At 39.4% G+C, this 18,832-nt stretch overlaps 1 protein-coding gene across 2 annotated transcripts in view; it reads left to right on the forward strand.

Moving 5' to 3' along the window:
• The first annotated feature begins 1,042 nt into the window (after positions 1–1,042).
• LOC118778507 (pre-B-cell leukemia transcription factor 3-like) overlaps positions 1,043–18,832 on the forward strand; it is a 68,898-nt gene continuing 51,108 nt past the window's right edge. For both annotated transcript variants that reach the window (XM_036530055.1, XM_036530056.1), the window contains exons 1-3: positions 1,043–1,153; positions 1,839–2,599; positions 3,517–3,590. In XM_036530055.1, coding sequence (XP_036385948.1) covers positions 2,403–2,599; positions 3,517–3,590 — 271 coding nt within the window. In that variant the 5' untranslated portion in view covers positions 1,043–1,153; positions 1,839–2,402. The remainder of the gene's footprint in view (positions 1,154–1,838; positions 2,600–3,516; positions 3,591–18,832) is intronic.

The following is an 18,832-nucleotide window of genomic DNA, read 5'->3' on the forward strand; positions in this document are numbered from 1 at the left end:
CTCCATCAGGTGATTTTAAAATTGGTTGTTTGAAAAACTGGTAAAACTAAACACATAATAATTATGTTTTTCCATTAAAATCTGATGATGGCGCATGTTCTCAAGCTGTGTTAATCTATTTCATCTATTAGGTACCTCCTCTGTTGAAATTTTCTTCAATCGCTTGCTACTTAATGAGTAAATTACATTTAATTCTTAGATTGTATTGACTTCTTTAACAATGTTTCATGCACTACATATCCAACAGAGCACAGCCCCCCCCCCCCCCATGTATTAGTCAGAAAATTAAGACTATACCTTGAAAACACATACATTTTGCAAGCATTGAATTCTGCCAGATTTTAAAGTTTCCCAAGTTTTAGGAACTAACTTCTAACAGCAACAAAAATGTTTGAGGAAAACTAATATGTTTCAGCAAATCTGCCATTTGCCCTTGCATAATTTTATGCTTTTAAACAGTAGCATACTTATGTTTGGAAATTCTTGAAAAACCTCTTAAAGCAGTCGGGAAAGTATCTTTAAAATATATTGTGCTTGGTGCAAAGTTATAGACACCTCCTTGTTCTGAGTGACTGGAAAGGAAGGTACCTGGCGACTCTTATCGTTTTACAACAAACCGATTAAGCGCTCCATGCATTAGTAAATAAAGAAATTAATTAATTAATTAATTATAAACTTTATTTATTCATTCATTTAAACTCAATACAGAGCAATGTCAGATGAGAAGTCTGCGCCTTGCATCCCCTAACCAAACCCAGCTCGGATGCTGCCATAGCAACTAAAGAAAAGGGACGGCGCAGCACCGCTTCTACTTATGTGGTTGATGTCACCCGTAGCAACGGCCAATTAGAAGTTGCTACCTGCCTTCACAACCGTGATGGAGCTAGTAGTCTGTCAGAGCGTAGTGACGAATCAGATATCGTCCTCTGATTGGAAAGATTGTCCGTCGATCTCCTTGGGAAAGGCTCGGATTGGTGTAACGGGGCTCTCTTTGCAGTATTATAACCATGGCCTCTACTAGTCCACCTTGTGGACAAATTTAGGTAGGGTAGTACTGCGGGTCGCATAAGAAGCGGACTGTCCAAGCAATTCATTATGAGTTCCCTATCAATGCACTGAGCAGGATTTGGAGTGCGCGCACTTGCTTTTAATGGTATGATGGATCACAAATGTTTCCTGGGAGTTTACGGTGATGGTATTTTGCTGCTGCCCTAAGTAAAGCAAAGAGATAGTAGAACGCGCGTGTTTTTATATATTTTGGGTACTTTTTCAATACTATTATCATAACTACTATCATTAGTGGAGTTCCAGCATTTTGTTTTGGGGGCTTCTGCGAGAAGGACATCGACCCCTCCTCTCGGGGGTGGAGCGTGCATTTTTATTTCGATTTTGTATTGTTTTATTCTCCCTGCTCCTGTTTTGACACGTCTGCACTGACCGAGTGCCGCTGGCACATTGTCAATCGCGGACTGCCGCCACCATCAAACAACATAAGCACACAGTCAGAGATTTGGGATCATAAATTTCAACCCGGAGATATTTTTTTGCGTATTGGTGTTTGCAGCCTGTAATTATTTTTGGAAATTGTATCCTCCTCTATTTTCCCCACTAATGCTGTAAAACGTACAAATAAATTTTACATTGTTATCGTCTTACTTTTTATCGGCTAACTTTTATCGTCATATTCATTATCATCACGATTGATTGTTATCGCAGGTGCTACTCATTTAACTTTTTCCTGTTCAGTGAGAATACATACACCTGCTTTTTGCAACTGTCCATTTAATACAGGTCGCGGGCTGTATGTTTTTATTATTATTGTTTTTATTCCTTTTTAGATGTGGTCCTTTGCTGTCTTTGGAGGATTTGTGCTCTGATCTAAATGGGGATTTGGACAAGTTTGCAAGAGGACTTTAACGAGGAGACAGAATTACAAGAAGATTACGAGCGCATTGCAGGAATCTGTCAGGAGCTATTGCAGTCATACCGAAGACGGGAAATCAAACAAAAAGACCAACTGACCAGAAGATTCCAATAGGTTCAAAAGAACAGGAGCTGTCATCTCAATACCCAAGTGATAATAGGCAAAGGATTATAGATACATACTTCAATTACGAGCACAGATACTGATCACATTAATTTTTGTATGGTACTTTGGATCGTGGAGTGAAGAAAACAGAAAAAAAAAAAAACATTTTTAAAGGAAAAAGTAGATTCTGGGACAATCCTTCGCGCTCTCTCTGATCCTCTCTCGTAACCTACAAATTTATCTTTTTAAATGATAGTTTTGCTCTTTTGCTCTTGACTTAGCGCAACAATAGCGTTTGTATGTGATTTGATAAGAAATCTCGTTTCTCTTCGCTTGGCTTGTAAGAAGTGCATTGATTGTGCTGCGGCAGACTATGGACGAGCAAGCCCGGATGATGCAGTCTCTCAGCGGTATCAGCTTGGCTGGACTCTCGGCGCCAGGAGGGATGGCACTGCCGCCTCCGCACGGCCACGAAGGGACGGATGGGGACGGAAGAAAACAAGATATTGGGGATATTTTGCATCAGATAATGACCATTACTGACCAAAGCCTGGATGAGGCACAAGCAAAGTTGGTTCCTTTTATAAACTGCCTAACAAACAGTTCAGTTTGTTGCACATCAGTGATTGTATTGCCATGTGCTTATCTTACCCATTCACTGTTAAAACGAATGTATTTTCATTCTTAGGATCTTATATGTAAATGCACTTTTTATAGTAAAATAATTACAGGCAACAGAGGCCCCATGCAACATTGTGGATATGAATCATTGTCGTAATATTTTAGCTACTTATGCAGCTCTTATGCGAGGTTTCGCCGTTCTGCGTGCATGAGTTCTGCTTAATCAATTCAATTTGCTATGCTTGACCATTTGAACCGCGTCACGCATGGCATGTGTGGGGTGAAAATATGTTGGTGCTCTCTCTGCATTTTAGATTTGTACTTGTAACGTTGCAAAATGCAATAGCTAGATTTTGTTCTCTAAATATTTTACAACGCTTTTAACACATGCATCAGACTGGCTTTAATTAGCAGTAAGTCCGGTATAAAGACGTCGATATGAAACGGTATTTCTCCCAAGAGTTGCAAACTCCACAAGATCAACTTTCAAGATAAAGTTTACAGCTCTTTTATTTTAACTATTCGTTATCATCGCATGTGACCTTATACTCATCTTAACTCAAAGTTATGAATAAACACGGCTGCACCACACATGAAGGTGCGTTATAGTTACATAAGCATCGAATCAGAACATTAATGTCATACCTTGTTGGGAACATATTTTCTTTTGCCTGTAACTTGCAAGTGACAAGACAATGGCCCGATACAACTAGTCCACATATTTGTAAAGATTAAACCAACAAAATACGAAATAGAATACGATTATAAATATACATGGCCTGTTCATTTGTGTTTATTAATCCAATATAGTTGTATATTGAAAGTGATTATGTGTATTTTTTATTTCTCTTGCATTATCGAATCAGAAAACATGGACTGAATTGCCACCGAATGAAGCCCGCCCTGTTCAGCGTCCTCTGTGAGATTAAGGAGAAAACAGGTAAGAATTTGGCTATGCGTTTCCATATGTTACTGACACTCGCAGAAAAGGAGGTGGTGAACAAGATCATTAAGAAAAGGCATCAATGTAGTGCTTCAGAATGCTCTGTACCGCCATCTTTGGTCTTTTTGTCTATTACCCCCTGATCTGATTGTAGCGAATACTCGTAGCAATCCAAGCATATTCACAACAACAGCCGAAATGTTGTGACGGTTACAGCCCATTCCATCAAATAACCCAAGGTCTACGATTGTAAGGTTGGTCATGTTCAAGGGAGGGCAGGTAGTTATTTCGTCTCCTTTTGCCTCACTGGGAGAGAACACGCAGTAGGCGACCAGCAAGCGCCTGCTTCTGCGTAGGGTAGCCTTTTCAAATTCTCCTTATCTTAGAGGATGTGTACGCTTTTTGATGAAACACGTCTTCGTACTGCGCTGAATTGAACAGTCTGCTGAAGCATTAGTTCACAGTGAATTGCAAAGGAGCGCAAATGGCATATTGAGCATGATACATTTTAGTAAACATTTAATCAATGCGATGTGGATATATCTCACATAGGACTGTTATTAATTGTGAAATAGCCTGATTGCTTTCCTGTCTCCATGGCCCTAATCGAAGCGTTTGATGTTGGAACTGCTACTGGCATGGTCTATTGGATTAGTCTACTGACAGACTGACTTGACTAAAAGCAGTCAGGTTTAGATGCTGGCTGGACTGGCAGTACTGTTGATGATGGTAATTTTAATGAGCTCCGTGTTAAAGCTCTCCCCATTAAGGGAGCAATATCGCCACGCGTTAAGGAATGATAAACATATAGAACGTGAACAGAATTCTGGACATTGAACGTAGTAGTTCATCGCAAAGCATTAAATTAATTCTAAATCAAATTCTTAGAGTCACATTCAGCTTCAGTTAGCTTTCCATAAGGATAACATACGAATAGTATTTTGTTTTCTCAGTAAAGATACGTAAACACGATTTTACACATGCACGAATGAATTCCACGTACGTTGTTAATGTGATAAAGTGTAATGAACACATGTTAAGCCGTATCAGATTCACAGTTTACATGAAGTTCATTCCTGCGTGTTCGTTCCAGCGGAGTTTTACAGAGTAAGTTTGGACCGCAGATGCATTGGTAGTCCTCACAATGATAGTAGGCTAATTGTGAAAGAGTTTCGTGGCAGAAAAGACTGCTGCACCTCAACCTAGAATGAAGCGATGCGCTGAAAAGGGGGAGTATAGTTTATTGAAGAGTTGCTGTATCCCTCTTTGCTTTATAAAGTTGTGATTACAATTATGTGTTTGATAATGCATATATGATGCAACCCACACAAGTGGATAGCATCTGCAATCAATGAAGTTGACCCGTCAGTTTCACCCTTTCGATGAGGTTGTGGGTGAATGAATAGCGCTCGGAAGTAGATTAATGAGCTCTGTAAAAACACAGGCGGACAATAACTTGTAAGAAATCTTACAAGTGTCAAGGGCTTCATGTCACAAACACTTTAGCTAAATGTCACGCTTTTCAGATCCCGGAAGAATTAACACAATGTCACGCGTTAGTACGTGATAAAAAAAATAAATAAATAACATTTTGCAGGGTGTACCTATTGGCCCGATTGTTGTGAAACTTTTACTTCACATACTGAGGACGTACAACTTGAATGGAACAACTGGTTTCTGTTAGAAAGAATGAGACGGAGCAAAAAACAAAAATGCGTGTACGCTTTTTCTCGTGCAGATGGATGAAGTCTATTCAGTAGTTTAAAGCTTTAAAGGCAAGGTTAAATATAGAAAAGCCGAGTGTAGTGGCAGAAGTACACTCTAAGAAGGGTTATTTCATAATATTCCACACAACTCTCTTGCGTTTAAAATATTTGCATTAATGTGTTAGGCTATTGTAATGCCATTACACTAAGGCTGGGTTAAGTAAACCGCTGGAGTATTCGCACCTGCACAGGTCATACAATAATGGTTCGCGACAATCGAACTTGATTTGTTTTATAAGATATATGATCTTATAATGTTAGTGTTAAGCAATTTGACTGGGAGCCTGCTGTCCTCTGAAAATTCCAAATCATTCAAATTAGAAACTACAGGACATCTTAGAAAGGTGTGTGCTAAAGTAACCTAAATGAGATAACAGCCTGCTATGTTGAGATGTTTCCCCTTCCATTTACTAATTTATTAGTCCCCGATTCACGATAAAGCACATTAGAACTCAAGCTAAGTCGACGCTCCTTTCGTATGTTCAGAGGACGAACGCATAGGTGGTGTTCAAACGGTGGGCTCCTGCCTGGGGTTGCAGCTGATGGGCTTTTATTACTTGGATTTTGTGTGTGTGTTATGAGTGTAGTTTTAAATCTGAGGATATATGAATGTGCCTTAGCTTTTTTGAAAATTATAATGAATATCGTCTTGCTACTAACCTTCATTTTTTGAAAGCTTTGTTCAAACGTCTAGCTGCCGACAACATTAAACTTCCTTCTTATGTTAGATTTGTTGCACCGGGTTTGTTCAGCAGATGTACTTAAGTTGATGAGAGGAACGAAAGCACAGCTACATTCCATTAACGGTAGATGAACAACTTTGTAGAACCTTGATGAAATAAATTGCAACGAATGAATCAATAAGCCAATCAATTAGTCACTCAGTCAAATTAATTTTTAAATTGGACCTGTCAGAGAGGGTGTGCCTTGTAATGCAGAGATATGGTTGGCGGAAAATACACATTATCCCTCAGTGATGTAATTTTTGTGTTACAGGAGGGATGGGAAAATAAAGGCTGTTGTTAAAAGGATATCAGTGGCCACAAAAATAGTGTTACAACTGGCAAATATGGTCACAGCACACTACAACCGACTGGCTTAGTTTTTACTAATTCTGGGAGGATGCAAGCATTTGCTTGTTTTAATTCTGGCAGAGCTGTTGATGAAGATGGCATGACTGAGCGGTTAATTAAATTCAATCTGACTTAAGTATTACTTCAATACAATGTTATTCGTTTAACAAATGAAGGATGTGGATAAGTGTGTGTTTAAGTGATTTCTATTTATATACATCCATTATACATGTTAGCAATTCAGACAGTTATTCCAAGTTATTGGTGAAGGCTAATTTGATTGTAAGTTTGTAACAAGGCGAAGGACAGATGTAAACGAATTACATACAGAACAAACAATTTCATCTTGGTATTAGTACAAACTGTGCATTTCCTTCACAGCCAAGTTATAGCAGATTAATTGCAGAGATGTCAAATACATATCAATATTCAATTAACAGCTCAATAAAGCCTTATTAACAGGGAAAAAGTCTAGTATGAAACGCACGTCACATCAGAACCAGGGTTGTGAAGCAGTTTTTTTTTTTTCAGATGTGAGATTTAAAGTCTGAAGTGGTGTCGTGAAGATAGTAAAACCAAAAGGGTGTGCATGGGTTGTTGGTAGGTGGGTGTGTGAGAGAGAGGGAGGAAGAAATGGAAAGCAATCAGTTATAGTTTCAGCCTAGTGGTGAATAAAACTTTTCTGAAATCACTAAAAGTCCAAAGAACCACAGCATACTGTCTGAACAAAGGGAACTTACAATGCTAGAGGATGCCACAACCCCATACAAAAGAAAGAACGCATGTGTAGTAGGAACTGTAACTGCAGTACAGTACCATAAATCCAACACAGAGAACACATTGGCTCGCACTGTGGGACTAACCGGGCAGCATGTCAGCATGTCAGAGATGTCCCATCTCCATTTGCAGATATTTGCAAACACCAGTCTCTCTCTCTCTCTCTATCAGTGAGTGTGTGTGTTTGTTAGCTCGTATCCCAGCTCCTCTTTGTGAAATTCTCTTACTATGAACACATATACAGCATCAGGATAATATAATCATGTCGCCTCTCAGTGAAAGCCTTGACTAAATATGTGAAATATAATAATGTCCCTAAGTATTCTAATTATTTAAATGAACTTATTTACTAGATAAGTGGCTGTAAATATCTGTTATCCTTCTTATACTACTAGACACATTCTTTGTCTAGTAATGTGTCATTTTCATGTAACATTTTTTATACCTATATTTCCTTGTATTTCTTTTAGATTTTCATAAGTCATGTTTGGTATTGGAATTTTAATGCATTCTTTTGTCTCTTTTGGAGCTGTGTCAAGAACAGTGTCTTATTGTAAGGGGCTTGTGGAATGAGATCATCTTGTGTGTCTGAAGAGTGAGTCTGAATTTGACTTTTCACTACATGTTCTTCCATTTCTTTGTGGAATAATACATTTTTTAAAAGTTACAAAGTGTTGTTTTTTTTTACTTTTTTATTTTGTTCACTAGGTTGGACTGCTTTATTTTTAATGACTCACTGGGGTAATTTTAAGTGATGCACTGCCTTTTTGAAACAGAATAATACATATTATTTTCCTCTTTAAATAAGAGTGCCCTCTCCCAATATATTCCTGATGGACAGGAGCTTTTTTTTAGAATTTTATTTATATTTTTCCCCCTTTTCATCCAATTTGGAATCAGCAGTTTTATTACAGTAGGCATGCCTCTTCGTATACTCTCTGTGTTTGTGCAGGACCACTGAAGCGAGACAAATGCAATCCTCCAATACACTCACTTGCAGCCAGTGGCTATTTTTCACACTACAAGTCCCACAGTGCCCATGTGGGAGCACTGAAGCGAGACAAATGCAATCCTGTGATACACCCACATACAGCCAATGGCTATTTTTAATACTACAAGTCCCACAGTGCACCACAGTGAAGCAGTTGTAGGACAGATACATCTGCACTGACATGATGTCGCTAGCACCTTATGAGTCACTAGAGCAGGTCACAGATTTTGTAGATATGGACCAGATCATCAGATGGATGTGTTCCACACTGAAAATTCTGTTTCTGCCATTATTGAAACTAAAAGTGTTCTGATTTGCTGGTGGGTTATGAACATTCTTGAGGGGGGTGTGGTCTAAAACAGAACATTCATTGTTAACATTGGAACGCAGTTGGCATCGGAACCTCCCATTACCAACAAGAATCTTACAGACAAGAGTGCAGAAGCTGAATATCTGGTCATAATAGATTGTCTGTGGTACCACAACAGCAAGGGGAGTGGACCCTTGGCCAACAAAATCCACTCTATTCTGGTGGAGCAAAGCCAATTGCGTTCCATTGCTATGAACTTCATATTATGATCATTGTCAATGCGTGAAACTGGGTCTGTATAGGACTCAACTAACCCACACAGTATCTGCTGGACCAATGCTTTTCAACAAAATATGAAACCCCACCGAAATTAAAGACTATATAATTACTGACCTCTAAAAAATGTCCTTATATTGACATGAAATCTTAGACAGAGACTTACATAATAAGTAATAACCTAAAAACTGTTACAAAACATATTACAAACTGTTTGGATTTTAGATATTATGGATGGCTTACGTGAATTTGTAATTGTTTTTCATTTAAAAAAGTGAAGAAATATGATTTTAATATATTTTTGAGAAGAATATGACTTAAATATATTTTTCAGAGATCTTTCTGGTTACACTTCTGTATTTAGCAATGTAAACATGTTGTTTGAAAATAAGCTAATTTATTTTCAGAACAAAACATTATCGGAGAAAAGCGCATGAGACCATTTGTGTATCATTCTAATACAACAGTGAGCCAGAGGTGATAAATTGAATCTGAAGTGTTTGTTTGGTAACCATGCAATCGGTGACAGAAAAATGCTTTGAGAGAGAGAGACAGAGAGTATTAAAATAAGCAAAAGCTCTCTGGTTTGGATTAAAGACCGCAGAAATCATTATGCAAAGCTTTAAGACTAAGCAGTTGTCATGTGCTGATCTTGACCGTGCTGAAATATTTGGAAGGGTTTACAGTTAGAGAATAACCTTTGAATTGCATATGCAGGAAGCCTCCTCCGACTGGATTGAGCAGCGGGACTCGGCCAGCAGCTTGCTTGATCAGGCTGTGTTTTACCCACAGCCAATCAGTTAAGAATGTTTGTCACATTAGTAAGAATGTAATTAGGCTCAAGAAGCATGTTGGGTCACAGTCTTTTATTTAGGTTTAGGTCCCACCCAGAAAGTGAATCACTGCGATACCTGGCTGTATGTGCTTTTTCCATATTGCTCTAGTCATCATTGCAATTGCAAATACATGACTGATTCCCAGGTGGAATGTTGCTGTTGTGCCCATATGCAAAGCGTTTGACCTCTTGTTACTCCTGTACAAACCTTGCTTTATGAATGGGACACAGGACATGCCTAACAGGACCTGGGAAATGTCGATGGTTTGCGTCAACATCATCATCAACATTGATTGCGGTTAAAAGGGGGAGCTTTGTCTGGGGCTGTGCTGGAATGCGCACATGGGAAGGTTTACCTGCACATAAAGGCTTCTCAGTGTGTGTGCGGGGCTGTTTTGTCCTGATTCACAGAGGCAGGATAGTCAGTGAAGGCCGCTGTAACTTTATTTTTTTTTTTATCCAGTGGGAAACTGTCACGAAAGCCCTCATTGTCTCTCGCTAAAGGGAGACAGAAGGGCCCAGGGTGCCTAAAAAGAGTGCAGCATTTCAGCAATGCAACAAAAAGGCTGCTTCTGGTGCTTCAGTTTATATCCCGGCACCCCCTTGAGCTGCAGTTTCAAGCCCAGAGCAAATTTTCCCACTGCTTCTGCCCCTAGAAGTGTTAATTCACTTTGATATGCTAATTACAGGCCATTATGCAAAGAATGAGATTAACTGGCAGCATGAAGTCATTTGCCTGTCAGTAAATCTGAGCTTTTTTTTTTTTTAGCCGTGGTGCTTTTTTTCCGCTCTGTCTCTCTGAGTTGTGTATTCACAAGAACCGACTATGAGGATGTGAGGAAGAGTTCTCCTTCAGATGTGTTCAGCGGTTTCTCTCCTTTGCTTTGTCATTTTTGTCTGTACTGTGTGTCCCCTACCTTTCCGAAACCACCATCTAGATTTGAATAGGGAAGCTGAAGCCAACGGAGGAGAGTGCATTGTTTGAAGTGTGCTTTTAAGTGTTTAATTTTAAGTGTTGTTTTTTTAACGTTTCTACATATCAGCTACATCTGACAGTTTCATAATTAACACCCTTTGAAACATTTTGCTCCCACCCTATGATGTACAGTAAAGCAGTGTGTGATTTGACTGGGTGTTGAAGGTGTGTGGTAAATAACATACATTACATTTGTGTTAACTTATTTTTAGTCTTCAGACTCCACAGCCTGCAGTTCTTGTGTAAAGAATGCAGTTTTTATTCTCTTTCAACGCGAACAACAGAAATGCTTCTTTCTGTGCCATTCACCAGAAGACATTGCATACGCTCTGGAAGTCCCCCCTGTGCATAATCTCCTCAACGCTAAAGAGACCATTGACATCCGTTCGTTGAGGATTGTTTCTCTTGGCAATATATTGAACCTTATTCCTTTCATTGAAAGCAATGATCTGAAATGACAGCGGAGAGTGAAAACCATTCAAGAAGGAGAAGTGTGATCATGACAAACAAACTCTAAATATATCCCTTTTTTAGCTTGCAGAGATGTATGGAATAACACAGGTATGATTGTAGCATTCCATCATAGAAAAGAATGTTAATGTTTGTGTTAATTTTTGGGGCTGTTGCTGTACCAGTGTGTTCAATCATAAGCCCTAATGTGAACCAGCATTTTAAGATTGGAGCTCTGCTGTGTACTGAAAAAATGTCAGCCACCAGTGTCTTCCCCAGACAGGTTTTTTTTTTTTTTTTAATCTTAGTCTGCCAAGCATACGCTTCAAGCAGAGCACCCGAAAATATCCAGTGCTGTTCCTATGCACCTGTGCAGGTGCTAATACAGGAACAGCTCTAGGAGCATTTCTAGTTCTGCAGGGGTTGAATCATTTGGCACACCAGTAGAATTTTTGTGTTCCAATTACTTTTTGAGTTCCAATAAGTCCCGATTTGTACCTGAGTCAAAAGATTCAGACACAGCTTCCTACTCGTTTACTTTACAGCACAGCATAAAAGGAGGTGATAATGTGATAATACTGTTAACTTGTGGTTACCTGAAAATCCACCACAGTATGTTGCTAATGGCAAAAAAACAACCAAGTAACTCCTGTAGCATCATTATACTGCGATTACCTGGTTTCGGAGCACCAGACCCCTAATTTTGTTTCCAAATTGGTAATAACATTGAAACCAATACATGTGTGTTAACTAAACTTGACTGTGCAACAATTTCACATTCATTGGAGAGGCACGTCAATTTTCAGACTGGTCCCCTCACAGATCGTTAGACAGAGATAGCATATCCCAGAAAAATGATGTTTGGCACAGAACAGGAACATTTTCTGTGAGAGCAGGGTAGTCTCCAGAGCTGTCGTAATTACAGTCCAGATTAGAGAGCACGGTTCAGAGTGGCTGAGCGCTCACTAAGAGGCTTTTACACACCTCCTGGTTCCAAGCGGCTGATACTCACAGCCTCCTGCCTCCTTGTTTTCCTGACCTATGGCTGCTCAAGGGCCAGAGAGAGAGCTCCATACAGGAAACTACCAGCAGTAAACGGCCGGGCCTAATGCGGCGGAACGGGGATACTCTCCCAGGTCATACAATCCTTCTGCTTAATCGCCACATCTCTAGCAGCAGCGCTGTATGTTATGTCTTTATGTGTCCCTGGACTGCGCACATGCAGGTCTTCCCTCTCAGTTTGATGGGACAGATGTAAGGGTGCACTAAACAGTGGTGAGACTCAGTTAAATCATTACTGTGAACTACCGAAATGGAAGAACCGAGCAGGAAAGTACTTCTAAAATCACCAGGGAGTGTCAATTTCAAGACCCCTCTGAGACAGAGCGTATGAGGCAAATAAATATGTGCTATTTATTTTGATGGCATTTGGTATAATTGTAAAAACTGAACTAATAATAATAATAATAATAATAATAATAATAATACATACTAGGTTGTGGATCATGCCATTGGCAATTCCTTTACATTTTGCATTATCTGCAGCAACTTATATGGCTCATAGTTTTCATATGTTGTCCTTTTACACAACTGGATATTATACTGAAGCAATTCAGGTAAAATATATTTCCCAAGGGTACAGCATCAGTGCCCCACCTGAGAACTAAACCATGGGTTACAAACCCTACTCCTTACCATGGCACGACACTGCTGCTAACCCCCACCGCATCCCAGTTTCGTTGAGTATAGAGAAACATGTTTGTCTTTTACTGGGCTGGTGGATGAATAGCTGTTGTTTGTTCCCCCCACCACCTCTTTTCTCTTCATCACTGGAAGTGTGGGCTCCTGTGAAAGTGCTCAGCATAATTGCATCTTTTTTTCTTTCCCCTCACACAATTTATGCAAATGAGCCTTCATGGCAACCAGCATAACAATTAGCTAGCCTCCTTCAATGATATTTCTGCAGGTTAATTGCGGAATTTTGTAAACTGTACATCTTAGTGGGTAACGAGGCATGACAGGGGTGGTGGGATCGGTTTTCCTTAGGACAGCCTGCTGGAGATGCAAAGAACTGACTGGAGCTTTTGACACTCCTGTCTGTTGTCAGGTAACATAGAACTACTGCTGTGTTATTATTATTTTTTTTGTACTATTGTGGTTCCCTTCAGAGCTGTGTTCACTGTCTAGGAGTTAGCAGTGTGCCTTCGTATCGAAAAATAAGTAGGGCACGCAATTATTTTTTAAAAACAAATTGATTGTTGACTGACCTCAAGTGTGTATGTTTCCATCCACCACCTGACAGACTTTGAATGTGTTCCATCCACCAACTGACAGACGTTGAATGTGTTCCATCCACCACCTGACAGATGTTGAATTTGGGCACCCCTCTTGTCTTCTACCTTTTTCTCCAAAGCTTGGGCCCACCCCAAATGAACTTGTCTCTGTGCTTCTATGAATGATACACAGGCAAGATTCTCCATTTTCTCCTCTCACAGAGTACATCCTGTTCCCCGGCCAATGACGGTGAGGGCAGGAATAAATAACCTGGTTTTATTACCGTGATCTCATTACAGTCCGGCAATCCAGTTTGCTTGTAAACTTTGATCAATTTCTTTCTTTTTTTGCGTCGCATAACATTGTAATATTTATTGCCACGTTAATTCAATTCCTTCGAGGCTTTTAAACTGATGTGAAGACTGACGACGGACCAGTGGTGGGGAGGGTGCTATTTACCCTGAACAAGTACTGGGGCTGAACTAGGGGTTTTTTCCCTAAAAAAAGACAAATGACCACAACACCGGTGCCCCTCTGTACGACCAGATGCTTTTGTGTTGCGATTCCGCCACAGCCTGCTGTGAGTCAGACCTCAGGACTGAGGGAGTTCCTGCCCAGAGCGGAGCTCTCCTCACATGTGAGAGAGGCCAGCTGATGAACTTCACATCAGTTTTGGCTTGTCAGCTATTCTTTCCCACAGGGTAAACTGTGCTCAGTAGCGAAACGTTACATTTTAATAAAAAACGGTAAATGTTCTGCCCATCACGACCATTTTAATATTTTACACCCCCCCGCCTTGACAGGTGTATATGAAATGAGTACCATTTGTGGTAATTTGTCATCAATAATTTTGTCACTGGGAATGAGTGCTTAAAAACCCGTCCACACAAAATCCCCGTTTATCACGCATATTTTATTGAGTAAAAGATGGCATTAGGGAGACACTGCCAAACGTCCCCTGCGTGCCTGATGTTCACACGTCCTTTTCACACCTGATGGGTAATGAAATTATTCAAACGCTATTTCATCTTGCACTGTCATAGCAAATATATATAACCCTTTTTTCTCTTTCTCTCTCTCTCTCTCTCTCTCTCAGCAAACAGCTTTGCTCAGGGGCTTTACTTTAATCTCATAGCATCTACTCCTGTTATTAATGTAATGTGTTCTACGTTTTTATTATTACCAGTTTCACTGTTACCTCGAGTATCTCTTGTGCTTGTATTATGTGACATGGATGCCTACTGAGCGTCAAAAGAATCTCCTCGCTCTATTTGTGCATGCGTGTTTTAGAAGAATTAAGTAAATGCATTTTGGATGTTGTTTGAGTTTTTAAAATCATGATCAGGGTAAAGTAATGGAATGGTGATGTAACAGTGATTCGAGAGTATCAAAGTTAGTAATGAATGATCAATGAATGGAATTTACACCAAAAACATATAACCAACATCAAAAAGCATGTTTTTATATATCTTTTTATACGTTATTTTTGTATAGATGTTTGTGTAAAAAAATAGAATGATGAGGAATGATCCATTTATGCTCATTTTGTCAGCATTTTCTCATAATTGAGGGATGATGTTCAAAATGAAAGAAGACCTGTGTGAGTGTCACAGTAATAGATCAGGGCAACAGATTGAAGCTTGAGGATGGTAACATGACATTCATAGTAATACTGCACCAGAGTTGGGCCTTGTGTAGGGTTCTTAATAAGCTCTGCATAATAAATAACAAAAATTGTCATAAGCACACATAACCTCTATCAAATTGTTTTCAGAGAAAACGTGGTATTTGAGGTTATGCCATCATAATTACATGCTTCATACCTTATATCAGTTATCAACTGACCATAATGCTTATGTATACTGATGACAAGGGTGTGACCATTAAATGATATATACATTATGAATGCCTAATAAAATCCACTTAGATCCATTATATCATGTTTCCAAAAAGATTACTAGCAGTGGCTTAAAAAGATGATTGGTTGACAGGGACATACATGTTTTCTGAGGCTTCTTGATTCAGCATCCCGAGACTAGCGAAGATCTGAATGCTGTCTTTTCGGAATAGCGGAGGGGTATTAGAGTTGAGCAGAGAAGAACGGCACACAGAGAGCACTGTGATGGTAATGTTGCTGCTATTTATAGATCTCCCCATTTCGTTAGCTGCAGAGTTTCAGTGAGAAACCTTACGCAAGGGGCAGGGAATGGGGGTGGAGGGACTGGGGCAGATACTCGGAGTTCATTTTCAGTCTGTTTCACATTTAATGTGAAAAACCTTCGGTGCAGGATGCTTCCCTCGGGCAGGAACGTCAGTGCGTGTTCTGTGGGAAAGGTTGTTCCAGCATCATCAAACGGTCATTGTCTCAGTCTCAGTATATTTGCTCGCATTTGTGCTATTTTGCAGTAAGTGTCGCAGCTGGCTTGTCATATTTATTATAGATGTTCTTTGGGACTTTTTTTTTCCACTTTCATTTGTCAGTGCTTTCAGGACAAACTTGGAACAAGCAAACCTGGTCTGTAGTATGTAAATAAAGCTCCTCAATATTTTAATGAAACGGCACCCGTACTACTTAATTGAAATCTAATTCTGCATATTCTCTACTACTGTAAATAATATCTTCTGACATCCTGTATCTGCTCCATGGCACCAAGTATGATAAAAATCATACACTTCACAAAATAGATGTTTTCCTTGTTCCATGATGAAACACAATTAATAAAACAGATGAATTAAAATAATAGTAAGTACAATATAATTAAGACATTTAAACAGGAAAAACAGTTAGTGGTAGTTAAGTGCGGCTTTGTTTCATGCTAATCAGCTGTATTTAGATTTTGGGTATAACGGACAGTAGTAGATGGATGAAGATTACTTGTTTCTGTTGTCAGCTGCAAACCCCTACAACTCTGTTACCTTTTGTGAGAGGTGGCTGTATATTGTTTTCCAAAATGGTATTCACCTTTCCCATATTTGCATTCCTGCAGAATGAGGTCCCTTCGCCATCTTTGGACATGCCGGTTGTACAGAAATAAGATAAAAAACAGACTGTGCCGCAATGAAAATTTAATCCACCTCTTCTGCAGCTTTAATAAGGCAAATAAATCATTCTTACTCTAATATTTAATTCATAGCAAACCTAGCGTTACAGCGCTGCAGCCCCGACAGACCCCACTTTCCAGGCCTGCCAGCGGGCAGCTGTAAAAACTTAAAAGCCGATTTAAATGTTGAAAACTGACTTCTTGCCGACGTCTAAAGCCGCCTGTGAAAACTGACTGCTTGGCAGGGTTTTAGTGGGGAAAAAAAATTCAGAGGAGGGATTATTTATTTAATGATACTTAGCATGAGTATTTATTATTTATTTAAATGAATTAGCTTCGCGATCTAAATGACCAGTTGACATCATTACTGTCAGGATGCATATTGCGGTTTCCTCCCCTGTGGAAAGAAAAACAAAACAATACAAACAAATAAACCCTCTCTAGCTTGGTGCCAAACTCAAAAAATATAGAAGCAAAAAAATGACATATGTAAATATTAATTAGTTATTGTATTCAGTGATAAAATTGGCATTTTTAATCACTGATAATTCTGTAATAAACATTATACTTGCCGTCTACTGTCTTCAGTAAATACTAGCAACAATGAAACTGCTTTGTAGGGTTTTTTAGAACTGCTTTTCAGAATGTCTCAGTCCATGTGGAATGTCATTGTTTAAGTTACCTGACAAAGAGCCATGTGGATGAAAACATAAGCAGTAACGTATTTGTTTGGAGCTGAAGAGGTATGTGGGCCTAAATCTCTGAAATCTCTGCAATCTCAGCTCTCTACTCAGCACCTAACTGTGATGCATCATTGACATGAACAGTCCCACTTGCCTAAATTTGTATATAATATATATAATTTTTTCAACTCTCATAGGCTCTCATTTTTGTAGACTGATGCAATGGAAAAATGGCAAGTGTCCAATGGTTGGGTGCAGGCTCATGTTACAGCACAGTGAGCTGTAGGGTCGTGGAGAGGTGCAGTGGTAAGGAGCAGGTCTTACAACCCCAAAGTTGCCTTTTTGATTGCTAGGCGTGGCACTGCTGTTGTACCCGTGCGCAAGGTACTTCATTTGAATTCCTTTAGTAGATGGCCAGCTGCATAAACTGACAGTGCGTATGTTGCTCAGGATAAGGTCAGATCAGATAAGCAAATGTGTAATATAATACGTACGGCTGCTCCTGTGTTTGCCTCTTTGTGAAATGGTGTACTAGGAGCCTGAAACGCTCAGGGATAAGGGACTCTTGCTGTGAAATTCCAGCATCACCCCAGCTGTCCTCGCACCCTTTGCCAAGAGGAAGTGTTGGCTTCGGGCAAGGTGTGAGGACTGAGCCATGCCGTGACAATACTCAGCGATGTTATGGATGACAGAAATGAATACGTGCTTGCCTGGCGAACAAGCCGTGATTAATGACAGTGACGGAGAGAGAAAGAGAGAGGGAGCTGGTCGCTCCTTTACTTTCTCTGTGATGGGGATTGAAAAAGGTTTTCTTCTTTGTTATTTTCTGGAGAAGATGAGGTCATCCAGAGTACTCTGCTGTTGTTTTTCTTTCTCTTTGTGTGTAAAGGGAGGCTGATGCTATAAATTCACGCTGAGTGGGGTTCCCTCTGTTCTGTTTTTGGGGAGTTGGTGCTGGGAGAGCTCTACCTTGTCCACAGACATCCCAATGAAAGAGAAGTTTCACATGATTCCCACAGTGATTACTACTGTTTGTGGAAAAAAAAACAGAAATCCTTCTGTGTAGCCATTACAACGGGTTGCAGACTGAAAATGTAATTTAGGCTTAAGAGAAGCTTAGTAATGTGTATACTACTGTCTTTTACAGAGATTTTACAGAGATTTTAAGTTTTCTTATCCTTTTGGATAAGGGTTCTGTGATGAAAGATTACTGTGTTACTTTATTCGTTACCAGACATTTTGGTGAGTTCAGCATTCACTAACAGTAATGAAAAAAATTCTTTGTATTGAAAACAGTAACACTTCCATTTATCCCTAAATTAAATTTAAGGTCAAATAGTTCGGGGACTTGTCTCTGAAGCACAGGAAGACCAGGACTTCTCTCTGAAAGTAAGCTGTAGTTCACATTAAATATGTACTGTTGTTGGAATTTGTAAAAACATATCTTTTTTGGTTTTATGAAAAAGAATCAACAGGAATTTAACAGTCAGCCCAAGGAAAGTGTTAAACTGGACACACTATATGCTAAGTGGTCCATGGGAGGGTGTTTCATATATACAAGTTTAATCAAACATTTTCACTGAGTTTTATTTTCTTAAGGAGCCAACATGTGTGTCTTTTAAGGAAAGAATTCTGCTGTTGGGGAGCTAAATGTACTAAGTAGTTGGTGCTTGTTCATCCGTTTACCTCTAACTTTTTACCCTCTTGATGGTGTAATTAATTTACAATGTTTGAGATGATAATTGTTGGAAAAAAATAGTTGAAAAATTGACAGAGATGTGTACTAT

The sequence above is a fragment of the Megalops cyprinoides genome, chromosome 5 (genome assembly GCF_013368585.1).
Source record: "Megalops cyprinoides isolate fMegCyp1 chromosome 5, fMegCyp1.pri, whole genome shotgun sequence".
In the NCBI taxonomy this organism is placed as follows: Eukaryota; Metazoa; Chordata; class Actinopteri; order Elopiformes; family Megalopidae; genus Megalops; species Megalops cyprinoides.